Here is a 26,051-nt window from a genome sequence, read left to right as displayed (position 1 = left end):
TGTTTTAATGTGTTAATGTGTGGATTTTGTTGCTGTAGATTTTTAAAGTTGTGTTTATTTTTAACTCCTTTATATGCTCTTGGGTAGTTTAATCTACAGCAAAGCATTATGGTCTATGAGATCATCAAATGTTTGTAGCGTAGCTGTCCCGTGTGACAAGCACGCATCTCTAGAAAGTCACCTTTTCATGGGCTCAGAAAAGAGGATTTTACTTAAGAAGTAGGAGGATTTTCTGAACCCATAAAGGAACAATTCATCTGTCAGTTTAGAGAAAGTCAAATTCAAAATCACCAACTTTGGAGATCCGTGTTTTTTACTGGATAAGAAGTATAAAAAATGTAATCTGAAAAGTAACTAATAACTACAGCTGTCAACACGTGGCGGAGTAAAAGAAAAAAATATTTGCCTCTGAAGGCTGCATAAAAATGGAAATACTCAAGTGCAGTGCTTGAGTGAATGTGCTTGGTTACTTTGCACTGCTGTATTCTGGGGTCAGAAGTTGCTGAAGATCTCTTGCCTCTTGCTCCAGTCCATAGGAGGCGCTCTCTTCTTGTGGCGGCTGGCGAGGGCCTTTTGTCTCGCCTCAGCAGCTGTGGGACTCAGACGCAGGCCACCGTCCATGAAAGGGTCCGAAACACGCCTGTCGTCCTCGTCTGGGACCTGCAACACACACAGAAAGTACATGTTTTCTCCACGCACACACACACACAGACTTCCCAAACATCTCCTTTTCTTTGCTTCTTATATCATTTCTCTCTCACCTGGATGCTCATGTCCGAGCTGCTGATCTCTGATTGGGTGGTGGAGCTTCTTGAAGACTGAGATGCTGAGCTCCCATTGGTCCGGGACTTTGGAGACATGTGTGCGATTGGGGAGTCCGTCAGCGTGACGTTTATGATTGGTGGATCTGTGGCAGGGAGTTCAGAGGTGGGAGACGGGGTGGGTGGGGTGCTTTCTGTGGCTGGCTCATCATCCACGTAGACCTCTGTGAACACATGAGACACTGTGTTGGAGAGTGAGGAGAGCTGTGTGTGTGTGTGTGTGTGTGTGTGTGTGTGTGTGTGTGTGTGTGTGTGTGTGTGTGTGTGTGTGTTTGCGCAATTTGACCTTTTTCATGGCTGGTGGTGGGTGTGATCCCCAGTCTGCAGAAGAGCTCGTCCGTCTCCTGGTCGACCACTAGGAGGCTCACTTCCTCCCCTCCTGCCCTGATGAGCGCCACCACCTCCGAGTGCCTCAAGCCGTCAATGTTCACTCCATTCACCTGAGATGGAGAAGAAGGAGATGTCAGAGGAACTAGCAAAGGTGGAGGAAGGTGATGAGACGGGGTAGAGAATAGCAAATAGCCATAACACAAGCATCAGGTATTGCATGTCTTTCCTCACAGACCAAAAACAGATAAAATCTGTGATCTGCGTAGAAGTGAGTACATTTGCATGAGTTCCCTTCCTGCCTCCACACTCTTCCTCCACCCAACATCAACTGTACACCTTGTACACATGGATGTACAAGCACACATCCGCAGTCTTGTCACACACATGCAGGTGCGCACACATGTACAAGTTAGAAGACAGAAACAACAGCCGCCCCTCCTCTACACCTCCATTCACCCTTTCTTCCCCTTCCTTTCACTCTTTAAACAGCGTCTCTCTCTCCCACCCACTCTAAGCCTGAGTCCAGCTAATCTGCCCTAATCCAATCACACCTCAAACCAGTGCACACACCTGATTAATGCAGGGAGCAGAGGCAGTGTTTTCCCCTTCACTTCTCTCAAATTTACCACTCACAGGAGTGATGCATGGATGTATAGAGTCTGCATATATATCTGAAAAACGGGGGTGATGGTCACCCTTTAATGTGTGTGTATGTGTGTGTGTTCTTGCACTTGCTACTTAGTGAGGACCATAACATACATTTTACCAGCAAAGTGAGGACATTTTTGAGAGATGAGGGCATTTTGGCCAGTTCTCAAAACTTCAAGGAGCTGTTTGAAAGTTAAGGTTGGGGTTAGGGTAAAGCCTGGGGACTGTATTATGTCCTCACAAAGATAGAAGTACAAGTATACATCTGTGTGTGTGTGTTTGTGTGCTCTGGTTGTACCTCCACCAGTCTGTCTCCAGGCCTGATATCTGCGCTCTCAGCAGCTGAGCCGGGATCCACTGAGCGCATAAACTGCCCACCCTTTGTCTTATCGCTGTGCAGGTTGAAGCCGTAGCCGTGCTCCCCCTTCACCAGGTGACACAGACGGGGAAGGAGCTCAACTGTCAGCTCTGGCGAGGGCTGCACCTGCAGCCATAACGGGACAAAAGCAAAGTCTGTGATGAGGAATGAACAAAAACGGGATATCAGAGATGAAGCTTTCAACTGTTGTTTAAGGAGTGAAGATGTTAAGAGTTACCAGTTTTCTGATCATCCGAAAATCAACCTCAGTGAAAAGTCTTTGTGAAAGTGTCTTTGTGAGGCTCATAATGCAGATTTTCTCCTGATTAGTTTTTTTAACCATTGTTTTTCAGTCATTTCATGATAAAAGGACACGCCTGAACTGTTTAATCCATCACAGTGAACAACAAATCTGCACCCATGTTTTTAATCAAAGTTGCATAATGATAATGGTGTGGTAATTCATCTTAAGTGCAGATTGATTTGAATAGTCTGAGCTGCTTTGTCATGCAGAGCTAATTGATGAAAAAAAAAAATCAATGCAGACTTGATGTTCATTTTGATGGTTTACATAATTCAAGCAAGTTTCTAGAGCGTGCAGATTTTCATATCAGAGCAATAATTTAATAAGGCATATCTCATGATCTTATGGTCATATCAAATAATTTTTAAAACACATTTCTGTCATCAAAATCAATGATTCCAAGCAAATTGTAATTTCAAATGAACAAAACTAGTTTCATAGTTTTTATGAGTTTACAGTGGTGTCATGCACACAGAGGAACGTCAGTTTGATCATCTCCAATTTGACTACATTTGCTAAGTGGTATTATATATGTATATTGATATTGTGAAATAATCTTCCATGTATTCATACATTCTTCTTTGCATTGTAATAACTCTTCTACAGGTGTTCCTATTAAACTGGTAGCTGTGTGTATACTGGTACGGCTGTACGATGAGCTGAGCAGGAGAAAGTGGCTGCCAGGATGAGCCGGTGGTCTTAGTGCTGAGCAGAGTGGGCTAAGTGGATCTGGCCGAGAGACATTAAGACCAGTCCTGAGCTTAATGACCTGCGACAAGAGTGGACACATTGCATGACTCACCTCTTGACCGGACCTGTGCCTCTACTGCAAGGTACACACAGGCTGTGTGTGTGTGTGTGTGTGCGTGTGTGCGCGTGTGCGCGTGCGTGCGTGCGTGTGTGCGTGTGGGTTTTTTTTTTTTTTTCTGGGCAAGGACTTCACATTCATCCTTGATTCACCCAGGGGAGTGACTGTCTAGTAACACTTCTTCATGGGTAAGTTGGCCTGGGGGCTTTCTGACAGGTCTCTCTGTCCTTTCTGCTCTATCAACAACAGATTCGTTGTGACACACACACACACACACACACACACACACACACACACACACACACACACACACACACACACACACACACACACACACACACACACACACACAGAGCAGCGTTGTGAGTGTGTATGACTGATAAAATGCCTATCAGTGTAGCAGAGTGCCTCCTGTCTGTCAGCCAGAGCGCGAGCCGTAGTGATGGAACAGGACACCTTAGTGACAGATCGCCATGGTGACGGGTCACCATGTCTCCCAATTATTTTGAGGAGCTATGTTTATGTTGCTGGCCTGTTTACTATTTTTGTCATGTTGACCCAAATTAATTGACAGGCACTTAAACAGGCAGCACACTTCACTGACCTGGAAATATCTACTTTTCCTACAGATACAGTGTTTCTATGTGGTGGTCATGATAATTAGGTCCATTAGTCCAGAATACAGGTCGATAGACACAGAGTTTACTGCATATATTTTAATTTTAATAAGTCTTTTAAGTCAATTTTACGCAAAAATGGCAAACATTATCTAGTTTATGATTTGTTTTATATAATTGAAAATTAATTGAATATCACTACCTTCTGACATTTTGTAAACCAAAAGATCAATCTCTTAATCTTTAAAGTACTTTGCATATAAATCAATTAGGTTTGGTCAAGTCAGTATCTCTGATTTAATATCTCAGTATATGGTCCTCTTTTTTTATCAACCCCTGGGGCTTACTTTCTTTTACCTTCAGAGGCTCTACAGAGTGTTTCTTATACCATGAGCACCATAAATTTAACAGAAGTAATAAAAAAAATTGATTTTTTTCTAAACTTTTGGAGAAAAATCAACCTCATTCAGTGAAAGTGTTTTATTTGTCTGTGTGTGTGTGTGTGTGTGTGTGTGTGTGTGTGTGTGTGTGTGTGTGTGTGTGTGTGTGTGTGTGTGTGTGTGTGTGTGTGTGTGTGTGTGTGTGTGTGTGTGCATGTGAAGCATGTGAGACTGAGCCAGACTGGTGAGCGGCTGTGATAGCAGCCGACACTGTAGTTATGTAACATTACTGTATATGGGTGTCTGCTGCCATAACAACATCATGCAACAATGAAATTGCGTCTGTATTTACATGTACTATGTGAAAGTCACAAGATGAATGACAGAGAAATGAAAGAGAGAGACGGTGTGCATGTATGTGAAGAGTGTGAGTGTGTGTCTTTTGTATGCTTAACAAGCACACATCGGCCTGGGATTAATACACCATCATGATTTCCTAATCAATTCATTATGTCTATTATATATGGGGCTGCTATATTAGTGGACAGAAACTGATTTTACATATGATCAGTATTTTCTTAATGAATGATGAAATGTCCCAAACTAATGTCTACAAAAAGAAAAGAAAAAGAGCTGCACAATATAATGCAGTTCATCACCCTGTAATCCAAAATACATTTCTGAAGCTTTTAAAGTTTTGGCGGTCAGTTGCTGGTGATGTAATAGATTACACAATCTTATACAGGTGCTGCCGTCATTGTGTAGCATGTTGTGTGATGTGAACCTATCATAAACAGTGGGAAAGAGAGCCATGATGTCCAACCAAGGGGCAGCCTGTATTTACGCTGCCTTCAGCTAAACAGATGGCAGGGTGGCGTGAGCTGCTGGTCCCGAGGAACCTCGTCCACTTTGTTTGGAGCCTAAACACTGAGCCTAGTCTCTGCAGCCAGGCTGACATTAAGACGTCACTGGGATGTCTTGCTCTCACTTGTGGGAATTCAGTTTTTGCCTCGTCACACTCTTGCTTGCTCGGAAAGGCATATTTTGTGTACATTGACAAAGCTTTGATGGCAGACCAAAGGATGTGTCCGACCAAACCTGATCCCTTTTTTTTTTTTTAAAGCCGCAGGGTCAGGGGTGTGCGCGGTCCCACAGTAAAAGAGTGTGGGATTGTGTGCCCAAAATAAACTACACAACAACAATGCAATCTTAAAATCTGATCCCTCCCGTGTCTGTTTGGTACTTTCTCTCTTCCCAGCAGACTTTCCAAGTCCGCTTTGTCAAAACCCATGCAAATTTAAGTCGAAGAGACTAGAAGAGCGATAAAATCTGAGCTCATGTTGGGAAATCAGATGCAGTCCCTGGCTGTTACAAAGCCTCAAGTACACTAAGTACAGAAGGAAAAACCCTTTGACTGTTTTTTATGAAATTCCTGATTAATTTGACTGTATATACAAAAGAGCACAAAATAGGGGAACAAATGTTTTCAACTCTCTGTGGAGTGGGCGCATGGTTCACACTTTATCACAGTTTGACTAAACAAAACCTACAGCATGTCTCTGCAGGAAACACAGTCAGCTGAGCAGGGTTTTGTCTCTGGTGTCCGCAGTCACGTGTGAAGAATGTTACCGCTCAGAGAGACAGCACCGTCTGAATACAATCCTCATTTTAAATGTTCGCACCGCTCTGTGACTACAGGGGCTTGTAAACAGATGTAACAATGGGTTCAGATCATCTCATCTGAACCATCTCATCAAGCTGATGTTTGAATGACAGGGACAATGAGACCCCACTGATGCCCTGTGGTGGAGAGGGGGTGAGAAGTCCCTTTAAACCTGTTCTAATTACATTACATTTTTATTTAATTTTTGATTTTTATTCCCTGCTAGCCAGCTGAATTAAACGAAAGATAATACATTCAGGCCACAAAGTTATGATTAATATCCTTTCAGTCTAGCCAATCTTAACTTGGAGGTGCCACCACTTGGATGTTTTATTACCCCCTTTTGTTTTCCCCCAGTTTGTCTCCCCACCTAAATGCACCTGAACTCCTGTTTTGGAGTTCTACCTGTCCAGAAAAGTCACCAGACTCTTTCCAAAAGCATCTTTTTGCCACTGAATCCCAAGTGCTCAAGTCCAGATTAGTTCTAGCCAGACACCAGCTAAAAGATTGTAAGCTCAGTGTCACACGCACTGTTAACACAGTAACACATTGGCTTACTGCTGTGAGCCAAAGAGACCAACTAACTATCTCAACTTCAGCTTCCTTCTATCACTTTTCTTCTGATAAAAACTAGACAGATAATCCATAAACCCCACCCTGAAATTCTGACAATATGTTTGCTAATGAGAGATGCCTTGGTGTCCACTCTTACCTCTGTGTCTGTCGCTGTGCTTGATGTCACTGAGGACCTCTTGACCTTGTCTTGTGCGCTCGTGTGTGTGGATGAATCCGCTGCAGGAGGCTGACATGAGTGCGTGTGATTGGGTTTGAGTGACAGGTGTGAACCCTCCCTGGGTATGGGGGAGGTAGAAGGAGTGGGCCGGGGTGAGGGGCGCGGGGAGAGGGTTCCCATCTCGATGGCCAGTTCCTCGGTGCAGGCCAGGCCACGGCTGCGGAGGTAGTCATCCGTGTCTCTGTCCACCACCAGCAGCCTGGTGCGGTGGGCCACCTCGCGGATACGGTTCACCACCTGCAGAGGGGAGAAAATGAGACACAGACACGTTAAAATTGTTTGTGTGGTGTCATTTGACGCAAGTTGTTCACCCCGAGTTGACCGGCACATAACATACTTAGAGTATGACAAAGACACCCAGTGATTCTCATGACACAAGGCTCACACTGACCCATTTTAATACCCCCCTCCTCCTCCTCAGGCGAGGGAAAAGTGGTCCAACAGGTATAGAACTCTTTGTTTGTACCTCTGAGATCTAATGCGCCTCTCCTGCCTTCTCTGCACGCAATCAGTGTCTGTGAAACTTTGTTTTTTTAAACTTATGTCTTGAGCCATAACTCACCTGATGGTGGGTTTCTTTCTCCACATTCTCCCCGTTCACCTCCACCACTCGGTCTCCCGGTCGCAGCCCGGCCAGGTCGGCCGAGGAGTCGGGCTCCACTTTGCGGATGAATTGTCCGCCTTTATTCCGCTCACCGTGCAGGTGAAACCCATACCCGCGCTCTCCTTTGGTTAAGAAACAGAGCCTGGGTCTCAGGTCGCTCTCCATTCCTGCGTGTCAGGAATACAGGTCAAAGTGTCTCAGGAGAATAAACAGGTGCTTGGTCCGAGAGCTGCGGAAAGTCTCTGGCTCTTAATCCAACATACGACTGCGCGCTCCGGTGACCAAAAGACCATCATCATTTGGCATGATGCGAGTCCATTAATAATCCACAATTGTTCAGAAAGCAAAGCAAAAAAACTAGGCTAAAACTAATGAGTGTTTAATCCATCATACAAATACCAGGGGCGCAAATATGAGCGCGCAAAAGTGGTGCTCAGCGTGCGTAAAATAGTGGCCAAAAACCACGGACGGGAGCCAAATCCCGTCCATCGGAGGAGTAATCCAAGAGATCAGAGATTAGAAAGCTGTCCTCGCACGTAACACTTAATTCTCCTCGTCAGCTGGGTGTGTGTCCTCCTGTCCGACCCGGTGAGAGTCTGAGGAGGCGTCAACAACAGATGCCACTACGTCCCCCTTCTCTGCGCGCACCTGACGACGCAGCGCGGCCGCGACGTGTTGGCAGAGAGCAACGAGGTTGTCAGGGGTTACTGTAAAGATAATGTGTTCAATGCAATGCCAAGGGCATTTGCTCCTGCTTCCGCCCCCCCTACAGAGGCAGAGGCTTACCCCAGGTGGTGGAGGTGAAACCAGACTGTGACCTGAGAACGGAAATCTTTCTTATCCGCCTTCCATCTCTGTCTGCACTGGAGATCAATAAAGGGACGGTTGCGTAAAAGGGGATTTAATGTTTCATGAAATATAAGCTTCCCTCGTGATAGTGATGTGGTAACCCGGTCTCACTTGCATTAATCCCTTTTAAATTGAGTCTCTCAAGTAATTCAGGACAGCCAAGTTTGAGGGTGCGTGTTGTTGCTGTTCAGATCAGGGAGGATGAGATATCCACAAGGCTCACACTCAGCTGCTCTGTGGCCAACACTGCATGCTGGCTCAATGTAAATGTGGATGACTATAAATGTGAGTTCTCAGTCAATTGTTTGACATTTTACACTGGCTTCAGCTCCTTCTCATTTTCTCAGAAGACATTTTGGTTTGTAGCAAGACCAAAAGGTGTAACCAATGACATTAAGGTGGCTCTGTTCCATTCAAGTGTCCCAGTGTGGCAGGCAGCCAGCCAGCATGTAGTCGGTGCCCTGGAAGTGACACACCCAGCGATTCAGTGCTTGTTATTAAAAATCACACCTGTGCTTCTCCTGCCATAACACGCCCATTCCTCTGTGAGGGAAGTATCACACCAAAGAAGCACTAGCTATGCAAATGAATGGCAGTAGTGTGTTAATGTGCTCACACAAAGAGGCTGAACAAAATGTGCATACAGGTTATGTAACAGAACAATTACTTTTAATACAAGCTTCTGAATAATATCACCTTTGCAGGAACTAATGCGAATGTCACTTTGTGTGTTATTTTATCAGGTACATTCAAGTCGTGATGTATTTAAGCAGTAACCAACAGGCTGGCTGCACAAATTCAACTATTCTTTCATATGAAATGCTGTATTTGGACTAAGATGATTCTTGGGTTCTTTCCCAAGTTTAATTTCCTATTCGTCATGAAATTTTTCTTTAAAATGTCTATATGGGCCCTTTCAAAATCCTTAGTGTATACTGTAAATGTACATCCCTGGTGCAGGATTAATGGAGGACTGTGCTAAAATAATATCCTTTAATCATCCTTTAATTCTGTGTTGTTATTTTTCCTCAATATGTAACAGGCAAACTCCCTGTCCAGGAAGAAAGATCAACATGACATTTACATCCAGTTACAACAGGGTGAGTGCCAATCACAGCTGCTCCTCTCATCAGCAACAGGCAGTTATATGAGCTGTAGTTCTTCTGTAGCTCACAGCATCAGCTTTACTGTTCAACTGTGCTTCAAAATGTTGTTCTTCCAGAGACAAAGATATACAGTTCCTTAAATGTTCCCTAAATACAGCATGTCACATATGCTTTCCAGGACATTTTTCTGTTTGTTTCTTTCTTTTAATTGACTGATAAAGTTGTTGCATTCAGTTTGTCGTATCTAACTACATTTACATGCCGTGCACTGGCGCCATAGTGAATACTCTTTGTAGTCTTGCTGCTTCCATGATGCATAAAGTGAGAACTGCTTGTGATGATACTGCAGACATCCCAGAATTTATTTGGATCATCCAGACAGTGAGTTTTGAAGATTTGCCTCAAAAGTCCAAATGATCTTAATGTGGTTGGAACAGCTCACCCGTGTGTAGTAAAAGCACTGAGGGTCAAGTTACTAATACTGCAAACTGTTTCCAGTGTAGCTCTTAAAGACATCAGTGTTGTAAAATGATGTAAAATCTTACTGACCTCCTTACTTACACTTCTTAATGAGCCAAACACCCTTTGACACAGCAGACATTTTGGTTTGTGGCAGCAGGGTTGTCAGAAACAAGCCCCATTCAATAAACCTCTAACACTACACATCCACTGTACCTACAAATTCTTACATTTTGTTGTTTAAATACAGTTTTCCATGTGTGTATCAGTGCCAAATGTACATTTAAGCTTGCTGTATATTGCATACATGCATATACAGTCATATCCACCTACCTCATGAATATAAAGTAACCTGTCACATTAATAATTCCATATTTATTTCAGCATCTTTGCACCATTGAACTATTGTCCAGATTATAAATTTCATTCAAGCTGTATAGTGGTTATAGCTCTACAGTAGTTAGTTGTTTATGTTCATGCTTACCTTTGTGCAGCTGTGTTGTCCTTGTTTTTAGCTATGTGTTTATTTCTGTATATTGCACATTGAACTAAAACTAAAAACCAAGGTCAGATTCCTTGTATATGTACTTAGCCAATAAAGCTGATTCTGATTTGGAGAAATAAAGAAAGGCAGTAAGAGAGAGAGAGAGCGAGAACCAGCTCCCTCAGAGGACACTCCCCATCCTGGAGGTTAGTCTGATGGCTGTCACAGCCCGTATTTACAGTCTCCCGGCCGGAAAGTTCCTCGCTTACTGAACGAGAGCTCATGACAGCAATGTCATCACTACACAATGACGTCATTATTGGACAATGACGTCATATTTTTATTGTCCTCCATAGTAAACACTTACTAATAAGCCAAACATTATTTTACACAGCAGACGTTTGACTTTGAGGCAGAGGTGTAACTGATAACATTAACCAACACTGTGGTGCATTCAAGTGTCCCAGTGAGACGTGACAATGTGACTGTGAAGGAATTTTTGGGATCTGGTCACATGATCTTCCCTGGGTCACTGTGAGGTAGGGGAGGGAGGGGGGGTGGGGTCACCCTCAGACTGCATTGTGACCTGAAGTTGGAAAGGCCTGTCTCTGTCTTTGGAGCTCAGTTTAGCTGTCTGTTTGTTTTGGGTTGGCTGGCGCCTCCACACAGGGAGTGACGCCCTGATGGCATGGTTACCGAGGTCACAGTTGATAGCTGTGATGTGCGCAAGATAGACTGTCTCCTGTAGAAGAAACATTGTGATTCATACAGTGTGATCTGGGTGAACATGAATGGGCTTGGTTCCTTGTTTAGATTTCAGAGACTCAATAGACTGCTCACACATATGGTATATGGTATGGTATATATTGTGTACATGTAGAATGACCACATTTGGACACGGACTGATTCTGGCACGCCTAGCGCGGTTAAAAGATTCATCACAGGAGGAAACCTTCAGACCTCAGACGGTGTTCATACTGTTTTGCTGCTGTATCCATTCTAATCGGCTGAGCATCAATAAACATTGCTGTGTGACGTATCAAAGTCTCCGGCACAAAACCCACACCTGAAGATTTCCATCACAGTTATTTACTCAAGGCTGTTGTTCTGTTACATTTAGATCTGGGTGCTGATGCTCTGCAGCACTTTTTCAGCAGGTTAGTGGTTAAACTGGTCATCAGATGAATGAATCCTGAGGAATGAAGGACAGTAACAAAGTAATTTAAACAGTAGAGAGAGAAAGATACAGCAGCCAGTCCGTAGAGCTTTATACTGACTGTAGGTTACAACCATTAATGAAGACTTTAAAACACCTGCCTTGTGACACAGCAGTGTCACTGTTGATCTGCTGTCTAGTTCTGAAACATCTTCAGGTTCATCTGCATCACCACCTGTACAACATGCACTCACCATATCTAAACTATATCTAATTACAGAAAAAGGAGAGGAAGTCAGTGTTAAATGTTAGCAGCCCTCATGTTCTGCACGTCTGACCGTCATTTCTCCTCTCATCAGGTTCACTCAGTCCTTTGAGCAGAGGCCTGTTGGTTTTCTGTCTCTGGCTGCTGTGATTGATGCTCTTTGCTCCTCTCTTCCAGGTGGAAGCGCTGCGGCACAAACAAACACAGCAGCTTTCTGGAGGTTTTTCATGGACAGATGAGGATGAAGGATCAGTGATGAAGCTGATGGAACACATAAAGAGCCTGTTGTTGTCGCAGCACAGTGTCGGACGGTCTAAAGAGTGTAAAAAAGACTGGGTCCCGCTGTGTCACTCAGGCTGCACCACAGCGTCTGCTCACAGGCGTGATCCCACTTCTGAGCGGCACGGGGGCTTTGACCTGCTCCGTGTCCGACCTGGGCCGGTGCGCCCCTCCTTAGACGACCTGCTGGTCCCGGGCTCCCCCAGGACTCCTTCAATAAAGATTGAAGACCATTTTTAAAACATCACGTATCTTTAAAAATAAGGTTTCTGCCCAGTAAAATATGGACCACCGCCATTCAAGACACAGCAAGGTATCTAATACGTGCACTCTGGTACAAAAATTGACAGATCAACTCACAAAATAGTATTAATTGCAACAATTTTGTAAACATCCCCAAAGTGCAGACTAACTTTGTGACATGGCTACCATCAGCCGTGGTGGAAATGATCTTTTCAGTGCTTTGGCCTACAACGCTGCACAGTACATGAACCTATTAGGATGAGGAATCCATAATTGATGTCATTTTGATTGATTTGACAAATCCAAAATGGCAGCTTTTCAGGTCCAGCAGGTACATTTTTCAGAGTTGTCACACAGTCTTCATATTGGGCTCTAATGAAAGCTCTGCTCGTGCCGAGCTGAGTTATGGACAGGAAAACTTACAAGTAAGTGCACAGAGGTCATCTCAGACATCAAAAAGGTCAACATCTGTTCTCTCTTTGCTCTTCATCATGTAATCACTAGAGCTGACCTACACATTACTCAATTAATTCAGTTGAACTGAATGATAAACGTGCATTCATTTGTGCATCAGTATCGGCTTAATGGAAGTATAAAGCATTTATCCTGAATTTGCACTTTTACAATGACTAGTTATTTGACTAATGACTACTCTTCTTCTGCAGCTGCTGAGTCTCCGCTCTCACTCTGGCCTGCCCACAGCTAAAATCTGCTAAAATACACTCAGCTCAAACGTTATATCCAGTTCTCTTTATACATCAGTTCTCTCACAAACTCTGCTTGCTTTTTTTTCAAAGGGATCACAGATTCATAGATGACCAATCCACTGAGAAAAAAAACTTCTGCTCCTCAGTCATAAAATTAAACATGACCCACGGTGTTTCCTCCAGCGCCACCTTCAGGGCAAATTTCACCTTTTTGTTGATCATGTTTTAGAATAGCACAGTTTTTCTCTATTTTTTATCTATCCATTTGACATTCACAACGTTTCTTATTTAATTGGACTCAACATGAAAGAGGTCAAGTGTCAAGTGGGTGCTGAAGGGTGCTGAAGGTGGTTCAGTGTGTTCAGTAGACTGCTGTGCTGCCGGAGGTCATGTGATGCTGGCTTTGAAGCAATGAAGAAATAAACACATCTGACTGCATCCTCATCAGATAACAAAAATGCATCCCTGTCTCTCACACGCGCACGTTCCTCAGCAGAAGTCATGGAAACAGAATGGTCACGTGACCCGAGGTGACATCAGGACCGACGGGCCTTTAAACTGTCTCATTCCCACCAGGACTTGACACGAGTTGACCTGCTGAAAACTTTTCTGGACATTTAACAATTTATTGGAGAAATCTAGCTGAGGAAAACCGAGAATAAAAATGGCTTTTACTGGAGCCCCCTTTGAGGAACACCTGCTGCACTACTACTATGCAGGTAAGACATCATATTGATGAATTTTCTGAAGATATTAAATATATATATATATATATATATATATATATATATATATATATATATATATATATTTGTGTGTGTATATATATATATAAAAATATGTATGTATTACATATTTTTGTTTATAAATTAAACTCTAATTAATCTTGTTAAGCTTAAGATATTTAGTGGAATTGTGTGAAAAACAATTTTGATGGAAACAGACGCACAAAGTTTTCTGGGGGTGAAATGAATATGAGATGGTGGGAATGGGCGGGTTGTCGGATTGTTGGAAATGTGAATGTGTTAACAGTGTGGTGATTTTAAAACATTTTATTAAGGTTTGAGGGCATCAGTTTTTCAAAATTGAGCATCGGTTGTTTTGGAGGTAAACATGACGACTGGACCATTTTTCGAATGATGCCAATAAGTCAGTTTTTCTTGTGCACCATGGCGACGATGGAAGATGTAGGAGTTGACGTCAGGACGTCAGGACGTGCAGGTGTAAATACAGCAGGTCGTCTGTGTGGATGGTTGAGATTGATTGTTGAATAAAGTTTATAAGATGAATGAACTCTAATTTCCAGGTTTGAGTGAAAACGCAGCCACAGATCAGTGTTGTAATGAACCTGAGCGAAGGAGATAGATTGAACTAAACGTGTCTGAGTGTTACTGGACCTACAGCCACAGCTTCTACCTGACATGTTCCTATTTTCACCATTTTCGTAATGTAGTGAAATGTGATTTGGTCTTTGAGTTTGGAGGTAGGAGAGAGCAGAGCGGTTTGTCCTGCACTGACTGTGCGCGTCACGCGTGCAGGAGGCCACCGTCTCCTTCACACCGTGTACTCCACGGCTCAAACTGTGACAGTAACCTGGATTAAACACACACGTTTGCGTGGTTATTTAGGAGAAGTTCTGTTGTCATTTGCGCATGATTTAGTCAAGACACCCACGGTTCAGCGTGCGTAATGACGCACGCATTTTGGCGCTTATTTCTCTTAGTGGTTGGAGAGCTCTGACCTGCTGCACACATCTCTGATTTGTTCAGTGATTCAATTAGTGAAAAATTTGTGATTTTATGAGTGAAGCAAAACCAAATGGCAATTAAAAAGTAGTACATTTACTAAGGTACTGCACATAATTACAATGGAGAGATACTTGTGCTTTATTTGACTATTTCAATTTCGTGCTACTTAATACGTATCCATTATGTGACAGCTATAATTACTAATTATAAAAGTTTAATTGTGAGTAGCTATTTTGCACATAATGATATTGTATGCTAGACGTGTACAAGAATGATGCCTTGCTACACATTAAACCACCCAAAGTTTATGTAAGTGCAGCCATTTACCAAAGGCTGCTCACATGTTAATGCATCAGTAGTAATAATCCAGTAATATAATATGTGATATCATATCACTCATAGAGGCCATCCTGCTGCATTATATCTATGCTTACTTTTGATATCTAAAGGACATTTATTTACTTCATAATGTAATACTTCTGATCTTTTAGATTAAATCTTTAGATTTAAGATTTTGAATGCAGGAAGTGAGCAGGTGATGGTGTATTTTTAAATTGCGGTATTTCTATATTTGTTTCAGTAACAGATGTGAATAATTCTGCCACCACTGTTATTAAGTCTGATTTCAGGCTAATATCTCAGTTATTTACACAGTTTATTGTAAACTAGGGACTGATGGAGACAGTGACGTCTTCTTAGAAACATACAGTTCACTCCAGCCTGACAAGGTGCACCAGGCACGTGTCTGTGTTTTTATGCACTGATGGTTCGAGACGTTCTGTTTGACTCATGTTTACATTCTCTGCTGCTGTGTGCTCACTGTCCTCTTGGTTTTCTCTTAAGCATGTGCATGTTGTTTCATGTTTCATTTTGGAGACTTTTTTCCTCCAGATGACCACCCCCAGTTTTACTTCTTCTGAACCAAATCCAAATGGCCCTGTGTAGTTTTAGGGCTACACTCCTGTCTTTAGGACATTGGGTGTTTTTTTTTTAACATAGTTTATTGGTTTGGGTGTTATTTTGTAATAAGAGGCCTTTAAACCTAAAAAGTGCAGAATGTGACATTTTTTTATGCTTCTTTTTTCCCCCCAGACGGCTATGCTCCTTTCTTCGTTCCTCTTCACGCTCCTCCTTACTCTCCTCCTTATGCTATTCCTTACGATCCACCCTACGCTCCTCCTTACTCTCCTCCTTATGCTATTCCTTACGATCCACCCTACGCTCCTCCTTACTCTGCTCCTTACGCTCCTCCTTACTCTGGTCCTTACTCTCCTCCCTATTTTGCTTCTTCTTACACTTCTCGTTATCCTGCTTCTTATGGTTCTCCTTATAGTCCTCCTTTCACTCCTTCTGACGCTTCTTCTCACACTCCTCCTTCCACTCCTTCTGACGCTTCTTCTTCCACTCCTCCTTCCACTCCTCCTTACAGTCCCTCTTATGCTTCTTCTTCCACTCCTCCTTCCACTCCTCCTTACAGTCCCTCTTATGCTTCTCCTTCCACTCCTCCTTCCACTCCTCCTTCCAGTCCCTCTTATGCTTCTTCTTCCACTCCTCCTTCCACTCCTCCTTCCAGTCCCTCTTATGCTTCTTCTTCCACTCCTCCTTCCACTCCTCCTTCCAGTCCCTCTTATGCTTCTCCTTCCACTCCTCCCTGCTCTGCTCCTCATGTTTTTCCTTACGCTTCTCACTATGCTTCTCCTCACCCTTTTCCTCCTGCTGCTCCTCATACCCCACTCCCCCTTGATGACCACGCAGAAGAAGAAGAGATATACGCTTCTGATATGAATGCTGAGGAAATTCTTCGAGTGCTTCAGCAGCGCCTCACAGCGGTCATGGAGGCAGTAATGGACGCGGTTGCTTTTAATGGGCCTAACAGCATGAGAGGAGAGGAAGAACTGAATCAGAGAGAAGATGAAAACCCTCAATTTCCCTCAACCTCTGGCCTCAGCTCCTCCAGGAGGAGGAGCAGAGAAGAGAGCGACGAGGAACAGACTGTCCCTAAGAGGCCGAGGTTGTCTGATGACAGCGACACTGACTGAACCTGAAAGATGATTTCAAGATGCTCTGACGATCCTCCAGGAATCACCAAGCATCTGGCAGAACCCCAGGTAGCGTCTTGCACCGGGGATTGTTTGGACAATCTCTATGTTTTGACACGTGGCTGGATCGACATTTCTTTCATCCTGAGCGCTGGTCTTTGCGTCTGGCAGGGCCGGCAATGCCGCAGGTAGCCCTTGCGTCTGGCAGGGTTGTCGACACCACAAGCTGGAAGCCTTTGTGTGTGGCAGGGCTGAAGAAACCCCAGGTAGCGTCTTGCACCGGGGCTTGTTTTGGACAATCTCTACGTTTTGACACGGTGGCTGGATCTGCGTCTGGCAGGGCCGGCAATGCCGCAGGTAGCCTTTGCGTCTGGCAGGGCTGAAGAAACCCCAGGTAGCGTCTTGCACTGGGGCTTGTTTTGGACAATCTCTACGTTTTGACACGGTGGCTGGATCTGCGTCTGGCAGGGCCGGCAATGCCGCAGGTAGCCCTTGCGTCTGGCAGGGCTGTCGACACCACAAGCTGGAAGCCTTTGCGTCTGGCAGGGCTGAAGAAACCCCAGGTAGCGTCTTGCACCGGGGCTTGTTTTGGACAATCTCTACGTTTTGACACGGTGGCTGGATCTGCGTCTGGCAGGGCCGGCAATGCCGCAGGTAGCCTTTGCGTCTGGCAGGGCTGAAGAAACCCCAGGTAGCGCCTTGCACCGGGGCTTGTTTTGGACAGTCTCTATGTTTTGACACGGTGACATTTCTTTCATCCTGAGCGCTGTTCTTTGCGTCTGGCAGGGCTGTCGACGTGTCTGAAGCCTTTGCGTCTGGCAGGGCAGATACATTGCTCTCACTCAAGTATGTGAGCGCAGTCTTCCTCGTCACAGCACTAGCGACTCTTTCTGGTTTTGTCTGGAGTCTGCACAGTCGGGGGAAGAACTGAGAGTGGCTGGCTTGAACCTCCCACGTGTCAAGCTCACTCCAGAGAAGCTCACTGATGATAAGCGGCTGTCTGCAGCCCTCCCCCAGGTCGACAGGAGGGTCAGCTGTGACTGGACTGCACCGCACATGGAGAGAGAGAGAGAAGAGAAAAAGAGGACAAGCAGCAAAAACAGGAAGAAAACATGAGGCATAAAGAAATCACCATGTGGGCCACTCTACACCAGCAGTTTGGACTTCAGTGCCATTTGTGCACATAGAGGAACCTGGAGATCAACTCTCTGGATTTATCCTCTTAAACATCCACTTGGCTGCCAGTGGGCCAGGGTAGAATTAGAGTTAGGGCATAGCATACCCTTCATTAACCCTAGCCCTTAGGCCATGCATATATGAGGCTTCATTAATCCTAACCCTAACTTTAATCCTACCCTGGCCCACTGGCGGCCAAGTGGATGTTTAAGAGGTCAAATCCAGAGAGTTGATCTCCAGGTTCCTCTATTTACACAAATGGCACTAAAGTCCAAACTTCTGGTGTAGAGTGGCCCACATGGTGACTTCTTTATGCCTCTTGTTTTCTTCCTGTTTTTGCTGCTTGTCCTCTTTTTCTCTTCTCTCTCTCTCTCTCCATGTGCGGTGCAGTCCAGTCACAGCTGACCCTCCTGTCGACCTGGGGGAGGGCTGCAGACAGCCGCTTATCATCAGTGAGCTTCTCTGGAGTGAGCTTGACACGTGGGAGGTTCAAGCCAGCCACTCTCAGTTCTTCCCCCGACTGTGCAGACTCCAGACAAAACCAGAAAGAGTCGCTAGTGCTGTGACGAGGAAGACTGCGCTCACACACTTGAGTGAGAGGAATGCATCTGCTAGGGTCGGCTGGAGTGGTAAGAGGATAACAGAGGATCACCATTCACTCTGGATCAAAAAGGTGAGTACAAGTATCCATTTATTCATGTAGTATGACTTTGTCTTATTCTTATTTTTTCTTTTTACAGGGTCGACATTCCTGAAGCAGATCCAGAGTTTCCTTGACGACAGAATAAATGATGAATCCTGACACGATGAGAAAGATGACCACGAGATGGAGAGCAGAGGTTCCCTGTCTTTCAGTCCACTGAGTAAGTAAGCTGCATATTAAAGGAATAGTTAAATAACCTCCAGCAGTGACAGCACTGGTTCGTGTGGATTTTTTTGGACAGGAATTAGCCTGCAGGTCAACACCTCTCAGTCCAGGAGGACACTGACCAAAAGAATAAGTATTAATGACTTGTTTTTTGATATCACAGGACTTTTCCTGGTTCTTTGGTCCCCCTGAAGCCCCTGAAAGTGGATGTCAGCCAATCCTCACAAAGCCAGCATCACATGACCTCCGGCAGCACAGCAGTCTACTGAACACACTGAACCACCTTCAGCACCCTTCAGCACCCACTTGACACTTGACCTCTTTCATGTTGCCAATTAAATAAGAAACGTTGTGAATGTCAAATGATCCTCTGCTCTGTGATATTTCAAGTAATCCAGCTTCACTTTGTAAATAATGCTTCCTCCATCACACACACATACAGTACAACTACTAGTCTATAGCTACATTTGTGGCTCTGTAACAATCAGTTCATACCAGAAAAAATGGATAGATAAAAAATGGAGAAAAACTGTGCTATTCTAAAACATGATCAACAAAAAGGTGAAATTTGCCCTGAAGGTGGCGCTGGAGGAAACACCTTGGGTCATCTTTAATTTTATGACTGGGGAGCAGAAGTTTTTTTTCTCAGTGGATTGGTCATCTATGAATCTGTGATCCCTTTGAAAAAAAAAGCAAGCAGAGTTTGTGAGAGAACTGATGTATAAAGAGAACTGGGTATAGCGTTTGAGCTGAGTGTATTTTAGCAGATTTTAGCTGTGGGCAGGCCAGAGTGAGAGCGGAGACTCAGCAGTTGCAGAAGAAGAGTAGTCATTAGTCAAATAACTAGTCATTGTAAAAGTGCAAATTCAGGATAAATGCTTTATACTTCCATTAAGCCGATACTGATGCACAAATGAATGCACGTTTATCATTCAGTTCAACTGAATTAATTGAGTAATGTGTAGGTCAGCTCTAGTGATTACATGATGAAGAGCAAAGAGAGAACAGATGTTGACCTTTTTGATGTCTGAGATGACCTCTGTGCACTTACTTGTAAGTTTTCCTGTCCATAACTCAGCTCGGCACGAGCAGAGCTTTCATTAGAGCCCAATATGAAGACTGTGTGACAACTCTGAAAAATGTACCTGCTGGACCTGAAAAGCTGCCATTTTGGATTTGTCAAATCAATCAAAATGACATCAATTATGGATTCCTCAACCTAATAGGTTCATGTACTGTGCAGCGTTGTAGGCCAAAGCACTGAAAAGATCATTTCCACCACGGCTGATGGTAGCCATGTCACAAAGTTAGTCTGCACTTTGGGGATGTTTACAAAATTGTTGCAATTAATACTATTTTGTGAGTTGATCTGTCAATTTTTGTACCAGAGTGCACGTATTAGATACCTTGCTGTGTCTTGAATGGCGGTGGTCCATATTTTACTGGGCAGAAACCTTATTTTTAAAGATACGTGATGTTTTAAAAATGGTCTTCAATCTTTATTGAAGGAGTCCTGGGGGAGCCTGGGACCAGCAGGTCGTCTAAGGAGGGGCGCACCGGCCCAGGTCGGACACGGAGCAGGACAACGCCCCCGTGCCGCTCAGAGGTGGGATCACGCCTGTGAACAGTCACAGGATGGGGGGAGTTCTCTCTATCTCGGTTTCTCCAAATCAGGTGGCCAAGTATGTGTGCACATACAAGGAATCTGACTCTGACTGTTTTTTTTTTGTTGCAGTCAACAATCAACTGCACTACATCGTGAAACACCTTGACACGTACGAGGATCCTGTTTATGGACTTCCTGTGACTTAAGACTTCTTGGTTCCCAAGATGACTGCATCGCGTTTGAAGCAGGAGAGGACTTCACTCAGCTCCATTGATCAGTTAATGATCTGTGTGAAGATGGGGGCCAGCTGGTTGTCGTGTGTCTCTGAAAGAGCAGACTCACATCCTCTTCACAGATCCTGAGAGCAGGTAATGTGATGTAGTCGGAGCAGGTAAGGGGTGTGAATGAGGTTCATCAAACCTGCAGTTTCTTTCTTTCTTATGTCAAACAAGCTTTGCCACAGACACATATTTGCTTAATATCTTACAATGCGGGCCTGTCATAGCTTATAAACTTCCACCGTTGCATCCCTGCATCCATTTGGTTGATTCATAGTATTCAACATTCGACTCCACTGACGACTGCGTAATGTAATTCAGTAGTCTAGACCGCTAGAGGATATCAAACTGTAAAAATCATTGAAATTAACTGAATAAAAAAATGGAACAGTGTAATGCTTTCCTTGCCTGCTCCTTTAAAATCTCTCTCCTCCTGCTAAAACGGTGAAACTGTAAACCACTTGCAACTGAAAATAAACTTTCAGCATAAAAAACTCTCAGGATGATCACTGAAAACATCAGAATACAAAACAATCTTTAATGGGAGCTTTTTTATTGACAGAATCTAAAGCCACTGTCCTGGCTCCAGAGCACCAACAGTACAAAAATATTGAATCTCATATAAAACATGAGGGGTGTCAAATAAAAGTGACTGATGAAAATACAAACATTCACATATTTACATCAGTGTTTAGCTTAGATGCATATTTTCAGTGTATGTACACACATTTAAAGTCTTCTTGTCCAGCATGTATCCACAACTTTATGTGACAACTAAGTCAAACTTTGCTTTTTAGTCTTCTTCTCTGCGTTGCCGGGGAAACAAGTGTGTGCTGCGGCTCCTCCTTTTTTCTCTCATCTTGAACAACAGATTCTTGTTTGGGCTCAGTTTTTATTTTTAAGGGCGAGGCCGCTCCTGGAGACCGTGGGGACCCAGCTTTGGGCCTTTTTGTGGGGGAGCTCTTGTGGGCAGATGGACAGCTGTGCTGGTTCAGGCACACAGAGCAGAGAGGGTTGATGGGTAAACAGACCTGCTGTCCAAAACCCACGAGCAGCCAATTGATCTCACTCCACAGCTCCCTGCAACAGAGTGTGATAGCAACATGTCAAGCTTATTTTAAACCTGCAATAACTGAGTTTTTTGGCCATTTAAGAACAGTTTTTTGCTGCGAAAAAAGGCGGATATGAGATCAGAGAGCGAAACAAAGCAATAATAATGACAAAAAGTCAGCAAGCAGTAAAATCAAAAAATGAGCTGAAATGTTCCAGGGGACCAGCAGTGTTGGGTGGTGATTCTCTGTGGGTTCATCACTACAAGCGTCCCCTCTTGCATTACATTGGTGGCAAATTTAAGGAAAAACATGTTTATTTCATTATCACTTCTACAGCAAAATGATCTTATTCGAAGATCTGGACTAAATCTTATTTGTAGAAAACTGATCAAATTGACACAAAATCTTCCTATTGTGTTCTGAACTAGTAGGGTTTTATACGGTATTTATCCATAATTAGAGCATAACTTATCATTGATCTCATGGATCGATGAAGCAGTTGCAAAGCAAACTCCCATTTTCTATGAGGTAAAATGTTTTTGTCAAAGGAATCTGGTGGCTTTGAAGAGAGCGAAGAGAAAAGAGACAACAGCTTCAGTTCCCTGTAGTTAGACCCGTCTAATGGCGAGGTACAGCTGTGAAGATATTCTAAATAAGCCTTCACTTTTTAAGTGGACCTTTTTAGGCGGCTACAGTATGTTATTCTGCTGTCCCCATCCTTGGCAGTACATTGTTAAGCGTCTGAGCTCGGACTCCTGCCTGCGTGCCGCAATCTACTGGAGGTGATACACTAACTATGTAATATGTAATATGTACCTCAAACAAACCCAATTCAAATATAATATGAAGTATTCCTTAAGGAGTTACTTCTTTACTTGTAGAAGAGCTGACCTCAGTCGCTGATGTGTTGTTCGTGTCTGGGTTAATGTGGGGAGAGTCACTCATGCTGTTACCTGGGTAACCACTCCTCCAGGGCCTTGCGTGTTTCCTCTGGGTTCTTGGTTGGTTTCTTGAGCCAGCCCAGCCTGTTTGAGATGCGATGCACGTGTGTGTCCACACCTGAACAAAGGCCAATACAAATGAGTGCACACATACATGTACACATGTAACTGTTTTACAGTAAATGCTGATGTGGACTCATTATTAACCTCAGATTCCCTGATGAACACTATATGAGAGCAGCATAACAAGGTCCTTGTTTTGGTGATGTACTGCAAATAGAGCTGAAAGTATTACAAAATGAATCAGCAACTATTTTCATTAGAAATGAATCATCAAGTCGCTCATTAAGCTGACTTTTGTTTGTGTGACAAACAAAAGTCAGCTTAAATAATTTGATGACGTCTCCATGAGCTTTAGAAAAATTGTGGTGGTTATTTGTTACTATTTTAAGACACTTTATAGACCCCAAATAAATTCATTAAATATTAGGCAGATTAATGGATCATAAAAATAAACATTTATTGCAGCCCTAATTGCTAATTTACTGTAGTTACTACAGGGAAGAGATCACCTTGCACGAGTGTATCTAGGCAGACATTTGTCACAGAAGGGCCCTGAGTCCTTTTTCTTTAGTTTGTTAAAATAAACATACATTAACACTGTGGTACAATGGCACGTTATCTTCTCTACATCTAAAAGCAACAGGAGTCGTGCAACCAAGGAAAAGCTAAAGACTGATGCAGACTGAAGTTTGGCTGTTCTCTTTCCAACTATGTGATTATTTATTCCGACTGATTTGTAAGTGACTGTGCATGTCCCCACCAATGCCGGACACCTGGTCCCAGGCGATGTCCATGGCCAAGTGAGCCATCTTTGGTCCAACTCCGGGCAGGCGGACCAGCCCCTCAACGCTGTCTGGGATGTCCCCTCCGAACTCGTTCTGCAGCATGGCCGCCGTCAGCTTCAGATACTTCACCTTAGTCTAGAGAACAGTGGGTGGGAGAGACCGTTCAATAAGGTGCAAAACTGATCCAAGGAAGTGCAGTGAGAGGATGGAGGCAACGATTTCCTAAAAAGACTAATGTGTTACCCTCCAGAAGCCGACAGGATAGATGATTTTTCCCAGTGTTTCATCATCAGTGGTGAGTATATTTTCTACCGTGCAGCCGTGAGCTCGGAGCTTCTGCATAGCTGCTGCTGTCACCTGGTCCTTGGTCTGACTGGACAGCATGAGAGAAACCAACACCTGGAAACGTCTCACCTGTGCCCACAGAGACAGGAGGAACAAGATGAGTCTGTTTGAGCTAGTTAATAATGTGGAAAAAAAAAAAAAGTAACTCACACCTACCTGTGCAGGGGCCTCTGTGTCGTAGCATTTCTCTGCTCCCATGTTATCTACCGGTGCATCACGGCTGCTCCTCATCTCCCGAATGTATCCTAATTGTTTCTTCCAGTCAGGAGGGTCCCAGCGCTCCGTCTTCACCGGTGAAACGCCTCCATCCTCGTCATATTCCACCTTCAGCTGTCTCCTCCTGCGGCTGTGGGGAGACAGCGGCGTAGCGTTTGTTTCTGTCTTTAGGTGCTCCGTTCCCTGGGGGAGGAGCTCAGGGAGACCTCCTGGATGAGCACAGGGGAGAGAGAGAGTGAGATATATCTGAACCAGCATGGGAATATAACAGCCTCCACTCATCCACTCATCTGGAGAGGCTGTCCACTGGTTTTTGGAGGCTGGCTGCTCCCATTCAGCCACAAGAGCATCAGTGAGGTCGCCCACTGCATTCCAGGTCATCCCAAAGGTGCTGGATGGGGTTGAAAAGGGAGCTGTGTGCAGGTCAGTGAAGTTCTACCACAACAAACTCTCAACCTGGCTTTGTGCAGGCCTAAATCTGTTACTACACACCTGGGAGCCCTCTATTGTTTACAACCATTGCAGTGATCCCTCCACACTGGCTGTGTTACAGGGTTACAATGATTTCTAAAGTTAGAGTTGTAGTAAACATACGTTCATGACCACAACAAACAATGATCAGAGGAAAGTCTGGAAAAACACACATCATTTAGTGCAGTGTGAAGATGTTTTTCTGCTCTCCTGCTCTCCTCCTGTTACTCATCTCCTGACCCCTTAGATTAAGTGACTTTTCCTGCAGGACACATTAAGCCCACATGTCCTCTTACAGGTGATATAAAGTGTAACCTGCTTTAGCAGCCTTGGAGGCAGCTGGCCTTGATCTACTCATGCATCCGTGCATGTGGTCAGCTGCAAGAGTCCAAACAAACACAGCAACTTCCCCAGTGTTTGACACAACAGCCTGTTCGGGGCTGATTCAATTACTTCAGGCTTACTTCTAAATATTTAGCCCGGGGTCTGTGTTCAGCTTGTAGCCTGACGTAAACATTACCCGCTGACGAGGGAGCCGAGGAGGTTCTTTGCTCCGAGATCGTCGCCTCCTGCTCCTCCACCTTCACCTCCACAGAGCAGACCGGAGCCCCGCTCCTCCGTCTGTCGGGGAGTCTGGACCTGAGAGAGGCCGTGGCGGTGCGCCCAGCACCGTTTTGGTGCCCACTCCGAGTGACAACAGAGCTGCTCTGCACGAAGTAAGGAGAAGTCATCATTAGACACTGGGCTGCACAACAGACCCTCGTGCTGCTGCGGACGTGAAGCATTTAGATGAATTTGAAGTTGGTTTCTTATTCGTAGGTTGTAGTCACAGGCAGACCAGGACAGTTTAATCATGGATCTATGAGTTTCCTCTTTTTTTTTTACAAAAGTGCATGTAGGAAATACTGCTAACAACAACAACACTAATAATAATAATAATAGCAGCTGTGATACAATAATTAGAAGTTTAACTTGTCTATAAAACAATGCAACAGCAGATTTTAGACTATTTGTGGTTCATAAATACTGAACATTCATATATTTCATAAATATGTAAGACTGAATTATACCCGAGGCATATGAGAACTATTCACAACTATGAGCATGGGGTGGGCGACATGCCAAAATCCATGTCATTTTATGGATTCATGTTGAGAACAAGAAATGGACAATAATGAAAGGTTAAAGATTATTAATTTAAACTATGACATAGGTTATACATGGATTATATGGTTTTATATAAAGAAGATAGCTGAAATAAATCAGAACCATGTACCAGAAACAGGCATGCAGTGTGATTTGGTATTTTAAGAGTCTAAGCTTTTAGAAACATCTATGATATTTAAAGAAGTAAATATCACTGATCTCCTGAACGTCTCTGGAGCACAGCCTGCCTTCTAACACCCTTTGAATTTCATAACATTTCCTGTTTTCCTCCCACTGCTTTCATCGTATGCTTAATAAAACACCTCATTCAGATACACACTACATCTTGTTAAAAGTCACCTTCGGGTGAGCTTTAGCTGCAGCCTCTTCTGCTAGTTTACAAATGATCTCATCAGTTTTATGAACAAAAAGATCACACACAG

The 26,051-nt window shown here is 44.0% G+C and overlaps 2 protein-coding genes and 1 long non-coding RNA gene across 4 annotated transcripts; 1 reads left to right on the top strand and 2 right to left on the bottom strand.

Moving 5' to 3' along the window:
* Positions 1-492: 492 nt before the first annotated feature.
* On the bottom strand, positions 493-7,491 carry LOC139199473 (Na(+)/H(+) exchange regulatory cofactor NHE-RF2). Its single transcript, XM_070828553.1, has 6 exons — positions 7,285-7,491; positions 6,642-6,959; positions 2,098-2,283; positions 1,108-1,261; positions 762-985; positions 493-660 (listed from the first exon to the last, which is right to left on the bottom strand). Exons 1-6 carry the CDS (start codon positions 7,489-7,491, stop codon positions 493-495), a joined length of 1,257 nt encoding a protein of 418 aa, XP_070684654.1.
* A 10,921-nt stretch (positions 7,492-18,412) lies between these two features.
* Positions 18,413-18,961, top strand: LOC139199475 (uncharacterized). The gene is made up of 3 exons (XR_011584128.1): positions 18,413-18,510; positions 18,578-18,700; positions 18,869-18,961. It is a non-coding gene; the product is annotated as an uncharacterized lncRNA (long non-coding RNA).
* Positions 18,962-21,152: 2,191 nt separating this feature from the next.
* nthl1 (nth-like DNA glycosylase 1) lies at positions 21,153-25,224 on the bottom strand. 2 transcript variants are annotated; one of them, XM_070828549.1, is made up of 6 exons: positions 24,983-25,224; positions 23,932-24,200; positions 23,674-23,844; positions 23,406-23,565; positions 22,595-22,700; positions 21,153-21,669 (listed from the first exon to the last, which is right to left on the bottom strand). In XM_070828549.1, the coding sequence occupies exons 1-6, from the start codon at positions 25,194-25,196 to the stop codon at positions 21,369-21,371; spliced, it is 1,221 nt and encodes a 406-aa protein (XP_070684650.1). In that variant the 5' UTR covers positions 25,197-25,224; the 3' UTR covers positions 21,153-21,368. The 2 variants fall into 2 exon arrangements, with proteins under 2 accessions (XP_070684650.1, XP_070684651.1); XM_070828550.1 differs by having other exon boundaries at positions 23,932-24,197.
* Between the last annotated feature and the right edge of the window lie 827 nt (positions 25,225-26,051).

This window comes from Pempheris klunzingeri, chromosome 3 (genome assembly GCF_042242105.1).
Source record: "Pempheris klunzingeri isolate RE-2024b chromosome 3, fPemKlu1.hap1, whole genome shotgun sequence".
NCBI lineage: Eukaryota > Metazoa > Chordata > Actinopteri > Acropomatiformes > Pempheridae > Pempheris > Pempheris klunzingeri.
Note: the sequence above shows the minus strand (reverse complement) of the source record. Positions and strands in the feature narration are given on the sequence as shown.

What these genes read in the sequence shown, in the direction of transcription:
- LOC139199473 (XM_070828553.1), bottom strand. Translation starts at nt 7,491, where the DNA reads ATGGAGAGCGACCTGAGACCCAGGCTCTGTTTCTTAACCAAAGGAGAG. An exon ending in CACCACCAGCCATGAAAAAG is followed by an intron (nt 986 to 1,107) that starts GTCAAATTGCGC and finishes ATGTGTTCACAG; the next exon opens with AGGTCTACGTGGATGATGAG. An exon ending in GCTCGGACATGAGCATCCAG is followed by an intron (nt 661 to 761) that starts GTGAGAGAGAAA and finishes TGTGTGTTGCAG; the next exon opens with GTCCCAGACGAGGACGACAG.
- nthl1 (XM_070828549.1), bottom strand. Translation starts at nt 25,196, where the DNA reads ATGATGACTTCTCCTTACTTCGTGCAGAGCAGCTCTGTTGTCACTCGG. An exon ending in CTCGGCTCCCTCGTCAGCGG is followed by an intron (nt 24,201 to 24,982) that starts GTAATGTTTACG and finishes GTGCTCATCCAG; the next exon opens with GAGGTCTCCCTGAGCTCCTC. An exon ending in ACACAGAGGCCCCTGCACAG is followed by an intron (nt 23,845 to 23,931) that starts GTAGGTGTGAGT and finishes CTGTGGGCACAG; the next exon opens with GTGAGACGTTTCCAGGTGTT.